Genomic DNA, 17311 nt, shown 5'->3' with positions numbered 1-17311 from the left:
ACCAGGTTTACCAAATCATATGTTATCATTACCTTAAATATTTTACTATCTTTTGCAAAAAAAAAGATATATGATCCTTGTTATCAAGACAACAACCACAATCAACCCTTAAACTTCTGTCTAACTACTTCATGTTTACATGCCTATCAACTTAACCTTGACATTAAAACAAATTACTTTACCAGTTAGAAAAATCTTATTCAGTATAACTCAAGTCAGAATTTATAAAACCTTTGAATTCAAAGATAAGAATCATCTTTCCTCTTAAACAATTCATAAACCCATAATATAGCATATGAACTTTTTTTTCTCTCTTCTTTCTCTTTTCTTTCCCCTTTTTCTATTTTCCTTTTCCCCTATCCTCTTTCCCTTTCTTCCTTTTCTTTCCCTCTTTTCTCTTTAATCCCTCTAATATCCTATAAGTGGAAATTTAGTTAATCATCTCTATAGAACATATTCATATATCAATTAAACTACTATTAAATAATTCATATTTTCTAACTTTCATGTATATCCTTTTAAGTTTTATCATGACGATCCCAAAATGCAGAAATATTGACTCCTTTTTCCCTTTTTACAATTCCACTTACTTTATCAAAACACATTAGCCTATCTTTTTATTTAATAAAATATTCATAAAACAACAAATATTGTTCAATTAAAATTACTAAATTCAATTTCATCATATAGATTCATCCTTCGCTTTTATCATTAAGCATGTCTGATGCATTTAAAATAAACTATTCTAACTAAAGTTAATATGTCAGAACATAAATATCTTTTCATTATGAAGCAAACTAGAGATACTTCTGAATATGTCTCATTCTTATTTTTTTTCTTCTTTCTTTTTTTTCCTCCTTTCTTTATTCCCCTTTTCTCTATCTTCCCTTTTTCCCTTTTCTTTCTTCTCTTCTTTTCCTCTCATCTTTAGATTGTTAAATATGACAAAATTCATCCTTTCTCTTTTTCTGTCTTATTATAGATGTTACTCTTTTCTTTCTTCAAAGTTCCTCTTCTTCTTCAAGTTAATTTGTCCAAAAACCTCAAAAATATTGTAAAGTCTAGGTTTTTAACTTAAAACCATTTAAATAGACATTGGCTCAGAATTTGTCAAGAAATCTTTTAATTTTTCCGGATCTTCAAAATATAAGGACTTGTTTCCACTTGTCACTCTCATTTTTTCAGGATAATACAAGCCATATGTGAAACCCTTTTCTTTCATTTGAGGACTTAGTTGGAGAAATTGTTTTCGTATGGTCGCAGTCTTTTTTGCGAAATCCAGCAAGAACAGCAACTTGATCCTTTATAATTTAATTTCTGTCAGCTTTAGCCAAATTCAAAATCTACAAAGCTTGCTGGAATCGTAAGAGCTTGAAGATTAAAGGCCTTGGCTTCACTTGGTTAGCTAACCATTTAGATGGAATCCTGTGTGCTCGTTCTATTTCCAGGGGATGTTTTGAATTTAACTGCAGTAACTTTGGTAAAAGGTTTTCCAAGAATTGAATAGCATTTCCCCCTTCCAAATTTTCAGCTAGACCAATTATTTTCACATTCTTCCTCCTTCCATGATTCTCATAATCTTCAAGTTGTTTTTTCAATTCTTTAATATCTCGACTGTCAGTTTTACATTGAATCGCGTTAATTTCCAACTGCTCCACTTTGTTTTCTAATAACAACATTCTTTGATTGGCAACCTTCATCTGCCTGTTAATATTCAAGACTTCTTCCTTTACCTCAGCAATCCCGCTTGCGTTATCTTGAAGCATTTGCTTAATGCTCCGAAATTCTGCCATTATTTCATTTCTGTCCAGCACGTCAACAGCTTCAGTAGGAAGAGGTACTTTCGACAGCGTAACCTGATCTTGTTTAAGACGCTTTGCCGAGCCTCCTGCCGCGAAAGCAGTATCCAATTTCGCTTGCCGCGTAGTTGCCATACTCAATGTTTTCTATATCCTTTGGTGAAGAAAAAGCCGCGATGTGCTTTTCAAAATTATCTGCGTGCCGCCTAGAATTGAGGAGCGCCGTGATCACACCACCATCTTGTGCACTGCCAAGCCATACCCCCCTCAACATAACTATTTCTTAAGTTAAAAAATATGTACTGTATCTTATAGGAATTCACAACAATTTTGGGGCAGAGTAAGGCAGTTAAAGGGTGAAGGGTTGTGGATTATGCTATACAATACTCCCCCGATATTCGTGGGGGTTCCGTTCCAGGAACCCCCGCAAATGTTGTAAAAACGCGAATATGGTTTTTAGCAGGGGAGACAGGAGAGAGGAGCGGGCGAGAGAGGAGAACTGGTCGCCATACATGAAGAACATGGTACTACTCGAAAGGGTCCAGAGAAGAGCGACTAAGATGGTTAAGGGGCTGGAGGAGCTGCCGTACAGCGAAAGATTAGAGTAACTGGGCCTATTCTCCCTCGAACAGACGAGATTGAAAGGGGACATGATCGAAACATTCAAGGTATTGAAGGGTATTGAAGGACTTAGTAAATAAGGACAGGTTATTCACCCTCTCCAAGGTAGGGAGAACGAGAGGGCACTCTCTAAAGTTGAAAGGGGATAGATTCTATACAAACTTAAGGAAGTTCTTCTTCACCCAGAGAGTGGTAGAAAGCTGGAACGCTCGTCCGGAGGCTGTTATAGGGGAAAACATCCTCCAGGGATTCAAGACAAAATTAGACAAGTTCCTGCTGAACAAGAACGTGCGCCGTTAGGGCTAGTCTCGGTTAGGTTGCTGGTCTTTGACCAGAGGGCTGCCGTGTGAGCGGACTGTTGGGCATGATGGACCACTGATCTGACCCAGTAGCGGCAATTCTTTTGTTCTTATGCCCGACTTTAGTGCAGGAAGAGGCGGTTGGAGCATACCGTGAGTGATTTCCTTCACTCGCCGGCGCACCGGCTGCCCTCTCCTGCCTCTCTGGCTGCCCTCTCCTGCCCGGTCATTCGTGGTCAGAAAATACCGCAAATGACCAGGACCGCGAATCGCCAACCGTGAATTCGCGGAGGAGCACTGTACTGCCTTTCTGTGGTACAACCAAAGTGGTTTACTTTTATTATATGCAAGTACTTTTGCTGTCTCTAATGTACCTGAAGCAATGGAAGGCTGTGACTTGCCAGAGTCACAAAGAGCTGCAATGGGATTTAAAACCAGTTTGCCCGGTTCTCAGCCCATTGCACTAACCATTAAGCTACTCCTGCATAGGAGCTAGGGATGTTAATGAAAGAAAGAGGAAGGTAGATAATGCAGGAATGGCCCAAGGGCATCTGATGCCCTAGGACGGTGAACCTTCATGCATGTCCACTCCTCCTCCCCAACCAAGGGAAGCTCACAGCTCAAGGCCTCCTCCCCCCATGGTGTCCAGCATCTATCTTCCACCATCCCCTCTCCCCTGATAGTCCTCCAGCATATTGCTCTTCCCCCCCTCACTCCTGTAGTCTACAGTATCTCTTTCATTCCTCCCTTCCCTACTTCCACTCCCCCCTCCCCCCGTGAAATGTTCAGATCTTACCTCCCTTTCTCTGGGGCAGCAATTCTTTTGATTGTGTATCGATCGGTTTGCGACCCCTTAGTGATCCCCGGCCCGATTCACTTACCTCTCTTCCGACCATCCTCCGATCCGCGCATGCAAATGAGGGCAATGGCATGCAAAGTAGGCAGGGATGCGATTCACTAAACTAAACCCTGCAACACCGACTGGGCTGGTCGATCAGAAAAAAGCGACTGCTGAGGACCAGTTGCTGAAGCCCTTTCCAAATGCCCTGCCTTCTGCCGCCCTGCTCTCTGCCCTTTCAGCCCCGACCTCCTGCTGCCCCGAATGCCTCCTGCAGCCCTGAACACACCTGCCTTCCAGCCTCGAACCCGAACACCCTGCCCCGACTCTCCCACGCTTCCCCGCACTGCAAGCTCATGGTTTTAACCCGCGGGCTTAAGCGGGTTAAAACCACGGGCTCCAAAAAGTTCCTCGATCACCTATTAAAAAAAAATCTATGCCGGCCCTGAGGTCCAGCACTTTTCAGGTTCCCTGGCTGCGCTCAGTGGTTTAACAAGCAGATCCACCTTCCATTAAAAAAATAGAAAAAGAAAACCTCCCCAAAACTCCGGCCCAGAGGTCCAGCGCATGCTCAGACCATCTACAGATGGTCTGCGCATGCACAGGGATCGCTATAGAACAATCTGTGCCTGCAGATGGAGGCGTTCCTCCAATCGCCCTCATCTGCATGTTGGAGTTTGCTGAATTCGTCGGACCTGCCCAAATTGGGCAGGTTAGTGAATCTGGCCCTTTATTCTTTCATCCCCCCTCAAAGAAAGCCACTGTCTCTTGTGCTGAAGCTGCATTCCATGCTGGCTGACCTGTGAATACCTCCTGAATGACAGCACAGAAGCTGTAACAGTCTGACTTGAAAGAAGCTCGTCTGTCTTGAATCACCTCCAGGGGCAACCAGTTGTAAAGCTGAGGAGGAATGGGAGGACTCCAATTTTTCTCCTTAGCTTTGTCCTTACTGAAATATAACAAACAAAAATAAGATAGAATGGAACATTCAAAGCACAAGTAGGCCTGCCAAATATAGAAGAAACCAAGGAGATTCTTTGCGGGATAATTTTCAAAACTGCTTGCACAATTGCAAAGTCTGCAGGTACTTTTACTCCTGGACTTTGCACCAGTTCTTAAAGGGAAAGAATGGGCATATTTATCCTTTGAAAACTACCTGCATAGATTTACACGTTTTGTTTCAGTTGGTAATTTTTCATTTCAAATTAACACATGAGTTTTGAAAATACAAAATTAAAGTACTAATTAACAGATAAAACATATAATGAAAAATTAGAATTCTTACCTCTGCTAATCTTCCTTCTTGTAAATCTCCTCTGGAGGCTGAACAATAAGGTAATCAATCACTATCAGCCTTCTGCTGCAGGGACTTACTGGTAGTATCCGTGTACTCCACCCCTAGAAGTCCAGTTGGTACCAAAGCCAGGCATATCTAGCACAAACAGGAAACACAAGAAAAAGAGAGAGAGAGGGGCACGGGGACACCCACTGCATATCAATTCTACTCATGAGAAACAAATCAAACAAGAAGAGTCCGAATGCCAAATCTTGCATAATATGAAATTGGAACAAACTGAAAACAGCATAACTTTGAAGAAAGGGAAAAAGGAGACACAACCTGAAGGTCAGAAGAGGCTACCACCCAGGGACCCCTCTAACCAATAAACCTTCCTGAATGATAAGGAAGAAAGATGGGATTCTGAGCTAGGCTGGTCAAAGATATAAAACCAGCTTACCAGTTACTGAAGAGGCGACCTATGAATCGGACAAAATAGACGGGCGGGTGTTCAGCCTCCAGAGGAGATTTACAAGAAGGAAGATTAGCAGAGGTAAGAAACCTAATCTTTCATTCTTGTACAATTCCTCTGGAGGCTGAATACTACGGACGTATCAAAGCAGTCCCAACTCTCAGGTGGGGCCCGATGAGCCCGCCACCAGAACTGAAGTTCCAAAGGCTGTATCACACTTAGCTGTCAGATCAAGTCGGTAAAATTTGGTAAAGATATGAAGAGAGGCCCAAGTGGCCGCCCTACAAATCTCCTCAGGCGAGACCGCATGAGATTCCGCCCACGAGGAGGCCATCCCCAAGTGGAGGCTTCTTCCCCACCGACACATAGGCAGCAAGAATGGCCGCACGAATCCATCTCGAGATGGTAGCCTTGGAAGCAGGCGACCCCAGCACACGGGGCCCGTCAAGACAAAGAGATGGTCCAACAGATGAAAGTCATTCATAGCCTCTAGATATATTATAAGGATATGCCACACATCTATAGACCGCAAATTACAGTCCTTAGCCTTGGAGCCCGATGGAACAAAGGCGGGTAGCTGAACTTCCTGGTTGACATGGAAAGAGGAAACCACCTTCAGGAGAAAGGAAGGTACTATCCTCAAAACCACCGCAGACTTCGTGATGGGAAGAAATGGATCTCTGCATGACAGAGCCTGTAACTCTGACATTCATTGTGCAGAAATGACCCCAACGAAAAAGATGGTCTTGATGGTAAGACCTTTCAGATACCATCCAGGGGTTCATAGGGCGGACAAGCCAGCGAGTGGAGAACTAGAGTAAGGTTCCACAAAGGACAAGGCTGCAACCTCCCCGCCTCATGCAAGAAGCAGACCATGTCCAGTCAAGACGCCAATGAACCCCTGAGAGGAGAGGGATCCAAACAAGAAAATCCTGCAATCTGAACATGTAGAGAAGAAACTACAAGGCCCTTCCTGAGGCCAGCCTACAGGAAGTCTAGTACATGCACCACTTAAGGTGTCAAGGGATCCACCGGAACCCTCTCACACCAAGCCTGAAAGCACCTCCATGGTTTTGCATAGAATGACACGGAGGATTTCTGCTTGCTCTGAAGGAGCGTAGTGATGACCACAGATAAGTAGCCCCTTGCTATTAACACCAAGCGTTCAAGCACCAGGCTGTAAGATCAAGGCAGTCCGAATCTTGAAGCACAATGGGGCCCTGCATGAGCAGACGCTGATGGCAAGGGCTCCATGCTCAACCACACTAGGTCTGTGTACCAAGGTCTTATGGTCCAGTTCAGTGCCACCAGTATTACCAGACCCACGTGAGAGGCCACCTGGTGCAGAACGTGCCCTATCATGGGCCATAGAGGAAATACATAAAGAAGTTCCCCCTTGGGCCACGGTCAAACCAGAGCGTCGAGCCCTTTGCTGCCAACCTATCTGCGCCAGATGAAAAATCTGTCCGCCTTCATATTCTCTGCTGACACCATTAGATCGAAGGAGGGACGGCCCCACTGTCGGACTAAGGACTCGAACGCTAGCCTGGACAGGGACCAGACTCCTGCGTACAGAATCTTTCAACTTAGAAAGTCCGCCTGAACATTTTCTACGCCCACCACATGAGCTGCGGACAAGGCCACCAGATGCCTTTCCGCCCAGAAAAAGCGCATCTGCGCCTCCAGGCTCAGCAGGGGATGCTTTGTGCCCTCCTTTGAAGGTTGACAAAGGCACCAGCCGTTGTATTGCCTGAGAAAACACGAACGGCCTTCCAATGGAGACTCTGTCAAAGCGCAACAGGCCAGATGGATCGCTCGACGTTTCAGGCAATTGATCAGAATTTCCTCTTGGGAGGGGCAGGATGATGGTTGTAGAAGACTGTTGCCATGCTTGACCTCCAAAGCAAGGTCTCGAGGGAGCTCCGAAACGTCCCATCGCTGGGGGCCAGTCGTACTGGTGAGGACGCTGGTAGGGAAGAAAAATTGGCCGTCCCAAATCCCTGTGCCAACAAGGTTTAGACCTAGGTCCCATGGTCTTGAACATTGGCCAGGTGGTCATCTAAACCTTGGCCAAACAAAAACGAACCTTTAAAAAGCAATCTGCTCAGCGTAGCCTTAGAAGAATCACGAGCAGAAGAGAAAAGACCCCTGCAGCTTTAGCTGCAGGAACTATACTGGACTTTTAGGGGTAGAGTACATGGATGTGGACACTAGGGGGAGAGGCTACAATTGGTTTGTGAGTCCCTGCAGCAGAAGGCTCATAGTGATTAATTACCCTAGTGTTCAGCCTCCAGAAAGATTGTACAAGAATAATGTTTTGGATTTATTTGCTTCCTTTTCATGAAGAGATTCACCTAAAGCAGATTACAATCAGGTATTCTGAGTATTTTCCAATCTGTCCTGACAGGCTCACAATCTAACTGTGGTATCTGGGACAATGTAGGGTTAAGTGATTTACCCAGAGACATAAGGAGCAGTCTGGGATCAAAGTCACTGAATGGAGAGCCTTCCTGCGATTTTTTAACACCTTTATCAAGTGGTTAATTGCTTCTGTCTGCCTGCTTTCAGTCACTTTTTGGTTCATTTTTTGTTTTGAATTTTGTTTTTATGTTTTGTTGGGTTAAGTTTGTGTGTTTTCAGTCTGCTTTTTAAGTGAGAATGCATTTTTCCTCCTGGTTCCTTTCACTATGGCAGTGTTCAGTCTTAAGTTTTCAGCTTCTGATTATGCCCATTAGTAGGCTCGCTGTTTCCGAGCTTTCAGATCATTTTGACAGCTGTTACATCAGCATGCTTTTTGCGTGCTTACATAGTCCATTTAAACTAAACTAAACCTTAGGTTTGTATACCGCATCATCTCTACATTCGTAAAGCTCGACATGGTTAACAAGAGTTAGGGTAGAAAGGAACTCCAGTGGAGGGAAGAGGCAAAATGAAGAGAAAATTTAGAGGACTAGAATAACCAGAGAGGGAGGAGGAGTTACATTTTTGAGAATAACCAGGTTTTCAGATGTTTACAGAAGAGTTGGAGGGAGTTCAGATTCCTAAGAGGGGAGGTAAGGTTGTTCCAGAGCTGAGTGAGTCTGAAAGGGAGGGAAGAACCTAGTTTTCCTACAAGTAAAACGCCTTTTAGAGAGGGAAAGGAAAGTTTCAGGTTTTGGGTGGATCTGGCGGAATTGGGTTTAGAGGAGTTCCAAGAAAGAGGAATAAAGGGAGGGAGGATACCGTGTAGGATCTTGAAAGTGAGGCAGGCACATTTGAAGTGGACTCTGGAGATAATCGGAAGCCAGTGGAGCTTGGATAAAAGCGGTGAGACATGGTCGAATTTGCTTTTTTGCGAAGATAAGCTTAGCAGCGGTATTCTGAATCTGCTGGAGTCTTTGAAGGTTTTTCTTTGTTAGGCTAAGGTAGATAGAGTTGCAGTAGTCCAGTCTGGAAAGGATGGTGGATTGGACAAGGACGGCAAAGTGTTTTTGATGGAAACAGGATCTCACTTTTCTCAGAATGTTAAGGCTGAAGAAACATTTTTTTACTAGGGAGTTGAGGTGGTCGTTGAAGGAAAGTGTAGAGTCAATGATGACTCCCAGAACTTTAGTAGAATATTCAAGATGCAGAGTGGGGCCAGAGGACAGTGGGATGGAGGTGGGCAGTTGGTTCAATTTTGGGCCGAGCTAGAGAAGTTTTGTTTTAGATTCGTTCAGTTTCATCTGCACAGTGTGGGCCCAGGATTGAAGGTTCGATATACATGAGGATATGTTCGCCGAGAGGTTGGTGAGGTTCCGGTCGGTCTCGAGGAGGACAAAGATGTCGCCTGCGTAAGTGTAGAGTGTTTCAAGGGGGGAGAGATGGAGGAGTTTAAGGGAGGACATATAAATGTTGAAAAGGATAGGAGAGAGCGGTGAGCCTTGCGGGACTCCACAGATCGGGTTCCAGAGGGAGGAAGAAGTGCCCTTCATGTTGACTATGTAGGAGCGGGAGCGCAAGAACTTCGAGAACCAGTCAAGGACTGTGGAGTTTATGCCTATCTCGGTGAGTTGGTAAATTAGAATATCATGATGGATGACATCAAAAGCTGCAGAGAGGTCGAATTGAAGAAGGGTGGCGAACTTGTTGCGAGAATGGAGATATTGAACTTTTGAGATTAAGGAGGTCAGAAGGGATTCGGTGCTGAAATTGGGATGGAAGCTGTATTGGTAGGGTTGAAGAATGGTGAATTTCTCAAGGTAGGAAGATAGTTGAGTGGATATGATGGACTCTAGCATCTTGGTAAGGAGAATGTTAGCTATTGGATGGTAGCTGGATGGTGTAGAGGGGTCAAGCTCAGGTTTTTTCAGTAGTGGGGTTAAAGAAATATGGCCCATTTCTGGGGAGAAGAGATCCGAATGGAGAGCGGAGTTTATGAGAATGGTAAGAGATGAGATGGCCTGAGGGGGAGTGTTCTTGTAGAGGTAGGAGGGGAAAGGATCCAAGGTACAGTTGCAGGATTTCAATTTGAGGCAGAGATTATAGACCAGGGATTCGGAAACAAGTTCGAAGGAAGACCAGGATCTGTCTGCTGGGATAGGGTAGGAGTCTGTTGGGATAGGGTTGGGGTCAATTGGAATCAGAGATTTGTAGGAGATTGCAGGTGGGAAGGAGCACCTCAAGGTGGAGACCTTATCGTTGAAGAACTTTGCTAGAGAATTGGCTGAGGGGGAGGAGGGAAGTATGGAGTCATTTTTGGAGGTTAAGGAATGCCAGATGTTAAATAATGTGCTACTCTGATTGTTGGATTTGGAGATTTTGTCACCGTAGAAGTTTTTCCTTGCTTTTTTTAGAACAGTATTATAGATTTTAATGTTGACTCTCCAGGAGAGTCTGTCTGTAGGGGATTTAGATTTTTTCCATTTTCGTTCCAGAGCACGGCATTTCTGTTTCAGTTCTCTGTGGTATGGGAGGTAAAGGGCCTTACGGGAGTAGGAAATGGTTTTAGTGGAGAAAGGGGCGAGGGAATGGAAGGTGGACTCAGAGAGGGCGACCCAGTTTTGCCAGTTAGATTCTGGTTCTGCAGGTTTAGAGATGGGGGAAAATTTGTCGAGAAAATTGATCCAGAACAGATTGCTCGAGATTTTTTTACGGAAGGTAATAGAATTTGAGGTGCCGGATGGGGGCCCGAGATGTGACATGAAAATGGGAAGACAGAAGGTCCCTAGGTAGTGGTCGGACCAGGGGACAATTTCCCAGCGAATGTCATCGGTTGAGGTTTTGTGAGTAGTAAGATCTAGAAAGCTGATGAGGTCTAGTGTGTGGCCTTTTTCGTGGGATGGGGAGAGTGTGGGGGGGGGGGAAGCCTAAAGCGGAGAGGAAGCTATTAAATTCAGATGTATCCTTGTTGGTGACATCGTCAAGGTGGAGATTGATGTCTCCGATGATCAGTAATCTTTGAAATTTGAGCAAGGCGTTTGTAATGGTTTCAAAGACAAGTTCGGAGGAATTGTTCCAAGGGGCAGGTGGGCGGTATAGAAGCAGGATACCCAGAGGATGAGGGTGGAATTCGTCATTGACTGAGGCTAACATGTATTCTAATGAGGAGTGGCTGCCCTTTTAAAGGAGTTGGACATCGAAGAATGATTTGAAAAGGAGGGTCAGGCCGCCTCCTCTTCAGTTGGTTCTCGGAGAGAAGAGGCCTTGGTAGCCGTGGGAACAGAGTTCGTTTTGAGTAAATTGGTCATCTTTTGTGATCAAAGATTCTGTGATGACTAGGAATCCGGGGTCAGAATCCTCGAGTAGGTCCTTCAAGATTTGTATCTTATTGCAAGTGGATCTGGCATTGCAATAGAGTGTTGGGACTGGGGTGAGAGAATGTGAGGCAAGGTTGGGGGGAGTGGAAGCGAGGACAGGTTTTAGAGAGGCATGGTTGACTTTGCGAAGGTTTTTGTAGGATGGGTGGTGTTTGGGGCGAATGAGCGTGGGAATTCTGAGGCCAGCATTTGTAGAGTCGAGGAGGTTGGGGGCAGGGGGTGTCAGGCAGGGGAAGAGTTTGAGAGAAGAACAGAGTAGGAGAAGAAGGAGCCATGAAGGTGGCTTCATGATGAAAGATTAGGGATCTATGGGTTAGATGGCCTGTTTGAGGCGTGTAAGAGTAGGTTAAGAATGGAGGAGCGACTAGGTAATAACGTACTAGGTATCAGCACAAACGATATTGGACAGATCTAGTAAAGCGTTTCTGAATTGGAGTTATTCTGAAAATGATCTCGTGGAAGGGGGATGAAGATAATCTGGCTATCAAATCGGTATTCAAATTAGCATAGATTTTTGGATACAATAGGCATTTAACAAATTAGTTAAGAATTGACAACAATTTTCAAAATTAAGAAGACAGCAAGCATTTAGCAAGTTATATTTAAATTCAGTTTGGCGGTATTTTTTTGCCATTGGTCATTATGGTGATATTGAAATCCAGATGACTTTTTCAGGTACCTTTCCAGCTATGCCGGTATTTTTGTTTTAAATGCACTCGTGTAAGTAAGTAATTGATTTACAGTGATTTCATTAATACTTTTTTGCACTTTTGTTTCAGAGACCTGAGTCCGATTTTTGCTTAGAAAACCTTTGACCATTCAGTAATAAGGTTCCCTGATGCAGGGGCAAAACGTGAATTTTTACCTTCAAGATGAGATAAGTGATTCATCTTTTTTGACCATTTGACTTTTAAGGGTCTAGTACCATCTTTCAAAATAATAATTCTTTAAATATGCTATGATTGGATGGTGAGGCTGTATATGGTGAGAATTCTCCGGGTACAGTTTCCAAGTCTCTGAGCATATTTTTTGCTTAAATTTCTGATGCATTTGACATTTATGTGTTAAAGATTGACATATACACAGGGGAATTTCTTATTTTTATAACGCTGTGGACATCCTCTTTGGACTCTTGTTGTTTGGAATTTACCCTCTCTTTTACAAAACTGCGATAGCAGTTTCTAGTGTGGGGAGCTGCGCTGAATGGCCCACGCTGCTCCTGACGCTCATAGGAACTCTATAAGCGTCAGGAGCAGCGTGGGCTATTCAGTGCGGCTCCCCACACTAGAAACTATTAGTGCAGTTTCATAAAAGGAGGTCTTAGCCTTTTCCACAACTACATAGTACAAATCCATCTGGCAATAGATGCCTTGGAAGATGGTCTGTCTCATCTTTTTTTTTTTTTAGTTCAATGTTTTTATTAAGTTTCCAAAAATCACAATACATAACAGAACATAAAAATAATTGCAAAGTACATGGTCCAAGCACATAAATAAAAACACAACATTGCAGTCATACATCTGGTATAAAGCTATGCAAATCTTGTACAAATAGTATACATGTTATCACAATATTGTATGTTTAAGTAGTTCGTCATTTCGCAAGAAGCATATATTTTAATAATACGAGAGATAGTTCAAATTTAAACAGTCGAACAGTAATGTAGTAAGGGAGACCATACAGACTTATATTTACCAAGAGCATTCCTTTTTTCTGCTAACACCCGTTCATATTTACCATGAAGACATATAGTATTCCACCAAGCGTGGTAATCAACCTTATCTAAATTTTTCCAACAAAACAAAACATTTTGAATCGCAAGAGACAGCATAATAGTCAGAAGGTGCCCTTTGTATTTATCTATATGTAAGGACAGACCATGAGACATTAAAATCAGGATTTTGATGGTTAATGGTTCAGAGATATCTAAAATAGAACATATAGTATCCCATACCTTTTCCCAGTAGATAGTCAGGTGTGTGCAGTCGAACAGCAAATGTTCTAAAGAACCATCCCTACTGTCACAAGACCAACAGTTAGATGATGAGGAGGGATCTATTTTATGAGATAAGGATGGAGTCCAGACAGCACGATGTATCAGGAAGAAAATGGACTGTAGCACTGAAGCAGATCTGATGGATTTATGTATAGTTAGCCATGCGGAGCACCAATCGATGGCGTCAGAAGGAAGATTCAACACATGCTGCCATTTTATTTCGGAGGACAGAGGTTCTCTAACAGTAGTCAATTGGATCAACTTATACCAGAACGAGGCTTTGCCGGTGAGTGCTGTAGATGATTCCAAATAAGAACTTAGGCTCGGTTTCTCATTCAAAGACTGCAGATCCGGGATAGCGGCGCGTAAACAATGATTAAGCTGAATCCAAGTAAAGAGCTGAGTTTTAGGAAGGCCCCAAGTATCCGACAGTTCTTGAAAAGACATCCAGCCCTCGGTATTTATCAAGTCCCCAACTGTCTCAATGCCCTTCTGTCGCCACAGGGGCCAAAGGAAAGATTCAGATTGGATTAAAAATCTCTGGTTATTCCAAATCGGCAAGAGAACAGATTGTTCCCATTTGTGGGTCATGGTGGATTCAAGGATCTGAAGTGCAGATTTGTATGACCGAAGAATGTAATCATCTTTATCCATACGACGCAGAGTATGGCCAGGCAGAAGTTTCATTCGGACCACTCCATATAAAGAATATTCCATATCGATCCATCCTGGTTTATCTATAAGACTGGTGTCAATGTGACCATGGACCCATTGTCGGATAAGAAAGGCACTATGGTATTTATAAAAGTCAGGGAAGTTCACCCCTCCCTCTTCCTTCGTCATTTTTAATTTTTTAAGAGCAATGCGAGGCTGCTTTTTATTCCAAATGAATTGTGTGAGGATAGAGTCCAAGGAATTGTAGAAGGAGCGAGGCAAGAAGAACGGCAGCATGTTCAGTACGTAATTAATTTTTGGAACAATCATCATGCGCACCGCTTCCAGTCTGCCCCACCAAGATAGGTGTAGTGGAGACCAAGCAGAGGTCGTGTTTCGAGCAATCAGTAACAAGTAATCAATATTGAGTTGTGTGGTTTCTTCTAGGGAGGGACCAAAAAAGACTCCTAAGTATTTCATTTTCGTAGCGGACCATTGTACTCCAAGCTTTTCCACCTCGGGCTTAACTTCTGGGCAGTTGAGAGGCATAACCAGTGTCTTATTCATATTCAATTTGTATCCAGATATGTCTGAGTATTGCCGAATCGAGGTTAGTAGATGTGGGAACGAAGTAGGAGAGATGTAGAGGAGTATGTCGTCAGCATAAGCCGAGATTTTAGTCTGAGTTTCTCTTAGCTGGAACCCTACAATGGATTTATTATCACGGATCGATATTAGTAGGGGTTCCAATACCAGATCAAACAGCAATGGGGATAATGGACACCCTTGACGAGTGCCACGTGACGGATGGAATGTAGAAGACAACGTACCATTTATATATGTTCTCGTTGAAGGGGATGAGTATAGTATCTTAATCTTCTTAATGAAATCTGCAGAGAATCCATACCAAACCAGAACTTTAAATAGGAATCCCCATTCAACTCGGTCAAAGGCCTTCTCCGCGTCTAGCCCCACCGCAATAAGATCTTGGCGGCGATCTTGAGATTGTGCAATGATGTGTGAAAAAGTTCTAGAGTTATCCGTGGCGAACCTCCCAGTGATGAAGCCACTTTGATCCGTACTGATTAATTTGACTATAACACTTTGCAGCCTATTTGAGAGCAGTTTGGCATAAATCTTCGCGTCTACGTTTATGAGGGATAGAGGCCTGTAATTTGAGATAGAACGCGGATTTTTGTCTGGTTTTGGGAGGACTATGATATGGGCCTCAGTGAATGATCCATGTATTCGCCCAGTTTCAACGACGGAAAGAAGAAATCGTAGGTAATAAGGGTTAAGTACATCCTGGAATTCTTTATAAAACTCCACAGTAAGCCCATCTGGTCCTGGAGCCTTATTAGATGCCATGGAGTTTATTACCTGTGAAAGCTCTGTTAGACTCAAGGGTTCATCCAGTTTAATATTATCATCTTGGGTCAATATAGGATGAGAGAGGTCATCCAGAAATTGTGAATTAGGTTCATTATTAGCCAACTCGGAAGTGTATAACGTTTCATAAAAAGATTTGAAAGCTTGAGAAATATCTTTGTTAGTGGTTAAAATATCTCCATTATCTAGTTCAATAGCAGCAATGTTCTTTTTTTCCGTTCTTTTTTTAAGATAGGAGGCCAGCAAGTGACCGCACTTGTTGTTGTCAGCAAAATAAGAAGCAGACTGATGAAACACCGAGTTTGCAGCAGTTTTACCGAGCGTGGAGTTGTAAAGAAAACGAGCCTTCGCCAATCCATTGAGAGTTGAGACGTCAGTAGGATTGCTTTGATGTTTTGATTCCAATTCCTTGATGTAATTTTCCAACTTCAGAGAAACTTCCAACTGGGCCTTCTTAGCATTAGCTGTAAGTGAGATAATAACTCCCCTGATATACGCTTTAAAGGCATCCCAGCAGGTAATCCAGGAAGTATGTTCCGGAAGATTGAAGGTAAAGTATTCCTCAATAGCCTTACGTATATTTATTTTGAATTGAGTATCTTGTAGCAAAGAGGAATTAAAGCGCCATTGGCGGTGGAGTGGTTTATCAGTGTTACATTGAATTTGGATTGAGATAGCTCCGTGATCCGAAACTGATATGGGTAAAATTTCTGCAGAGGTAATTGAGTCGCATAATGACTTATTGATTAAAAAGAAATCAATCCGTGAATAAGACATGTGAGGATTGGAGTAAAATGTGTAATCCCTAGCAGAGCCATGGATGGATCTCCATACATCAACTAGGTGGAGGTCTGAGATCATATGATGAAGAGCAAACCACGATTTAGATTTTTTATATTTGTATTGGGAATTTCTATCAATATCCGGATTCAAGACCATGTTAAAGTCACCTCCCAATACCAAATGTGAGTCTGGGTCAAGCAATACTGATGAGGCAATTCCGTGGAAGAAATCAGGATTGTCTAAATTTGGGCCATACAAGTTGAATAGAGTGAACCTCTGCCCACCATATGCAATGTTAACCTTGACCCATCTGCCTTGCAAATCATGTGAGGAAGATATGACATTAAGATCCGGGATTCTACGAATCAAAATCATAACTCCCCCCTTTTTCTCTATGGCAGGCGAAGAGAAAGCAGGCATAGCCCACCCTAAGTGTACTTGTAGCATAATGATGTCCGGTTTTTGTTGATCTAGGTATATTAAAAATTTTTTCTGTTTGATTAAGTTGTTCAGCCCTTTGGCATTTAAGGAAATACATTTAAGAGACATGAAAGACAACTAGGTGATTCATTATGAATGAACTGCTGCGTACCCATAAAGGAAAATATTTGTTAGCATGCCTTATAACCAGCAACTGTAAAGGACCAAAATAACTAAAACATGACCTAAAGTCACACAATATAATTCCCATGTGCACTGTGAGAGTGAAAACAGCAGCCAGAAAGGCAAAGCACCCTTATTAAGATACAGTATAAATCATACAGTGAAAACATGAATATCAGAGCTGGATATAACAGTTTTATAACTAATAAAACACTCATACATGCAACTGAGCTCTAATATATTAATACAGACAGCTGGATAATAAACACAGACATATTTGATGAAGCAGCTGAGCAGCTATATCATTCAAACCTGATGAATAGGAGTGGGAGACTGCAGTTCAATGAATGCAGCCAGATCCTCAGGATTTGTATAATCTATTGTTTGGTTATGGAGAGTGACTCTCATCCTAGCCGGGTAAAGCATTCCAAATTTAGCATTTAGCTGCTTCAGCTGGGGCCGGTAGGAGAGCAGTTTTTTTCTTCGTGCTGCAGTAGTTTTACTCAGGTCAGGCAGAAAAAGTATGGTGTCTCCCTCATGTTTCACAGGGGCTCTAATCTTAGCACGCTGCATGACATCCAGGACATGCTGGTAACGAAGGAGTTTGAGGACCACCGGTCGGGGGTATCGATCATTCGGGTTCTTTGAGGATGGCACTCTGTGAGCCCTTTCAATTTCAAACTCACGTGTAAAGGTGAGGTCTAATATTTTAGGGATCCATTCCTCCAGGTATTTGATTAAGTCGCGGTCGTGAGCCCCTTCCTTGAGCCCAAGGAGACGGATGTTACAGCGCCGAGATCTATT

General features: G+C 43.0%; 1 protein-coding gene and 1 long non-coding RNA gene across 3 annotated transcripts in view; one reads left to right on the top strand and one right to left on the bottom strand.

Annotated features, from left to right (window-relative positions):
• Positions 1-17311, bottom strand: part of LOC117361014 (inactive serine/threonine-protein kinase TEX14-like) — a 222892-nt gene that overhangs the window by 99955 nt on the left and 105626 nt on the right. For both annotated transcript variants that reach the window (XM_033945781.1, XM_033945780.1), the window contains exon 13: positions 4358-4506. In XM_033945781.1, coding sequence (XP_033801672.1) covers positions 4358-4506 — 149 coding nt within the window. The remainder of the gene's footprint in view (positions 1-4357; positions 4507-17311) is intronic.
• The window catches only part of LOC117361016, a 171511-nt gene that overhangs the window by 89141 nt on the left and 65059 nt on the right, over positions 1-17311 (top strand). The window lies entirely within an intron of this gene.

Source organism: Geotrypetes seraphini, chromosome 5, assembly GCF_902459505.1.
Source record: "Geotrypetes seraphini chromosome 5, aGeoSer1.1, whole genome shotgun sequence".
Lineage (NCBI taxonomy): Eukaryota > Metazoa > Chordata > Amphibia > Gymnophiona > Dermophiidae > Geotrypetes > Geotrypetes seraphini.
Note: the sequence above shows the minus strand (reverse complement) of the source record. Positions and strands in the feature narration are given on the sequence as shown.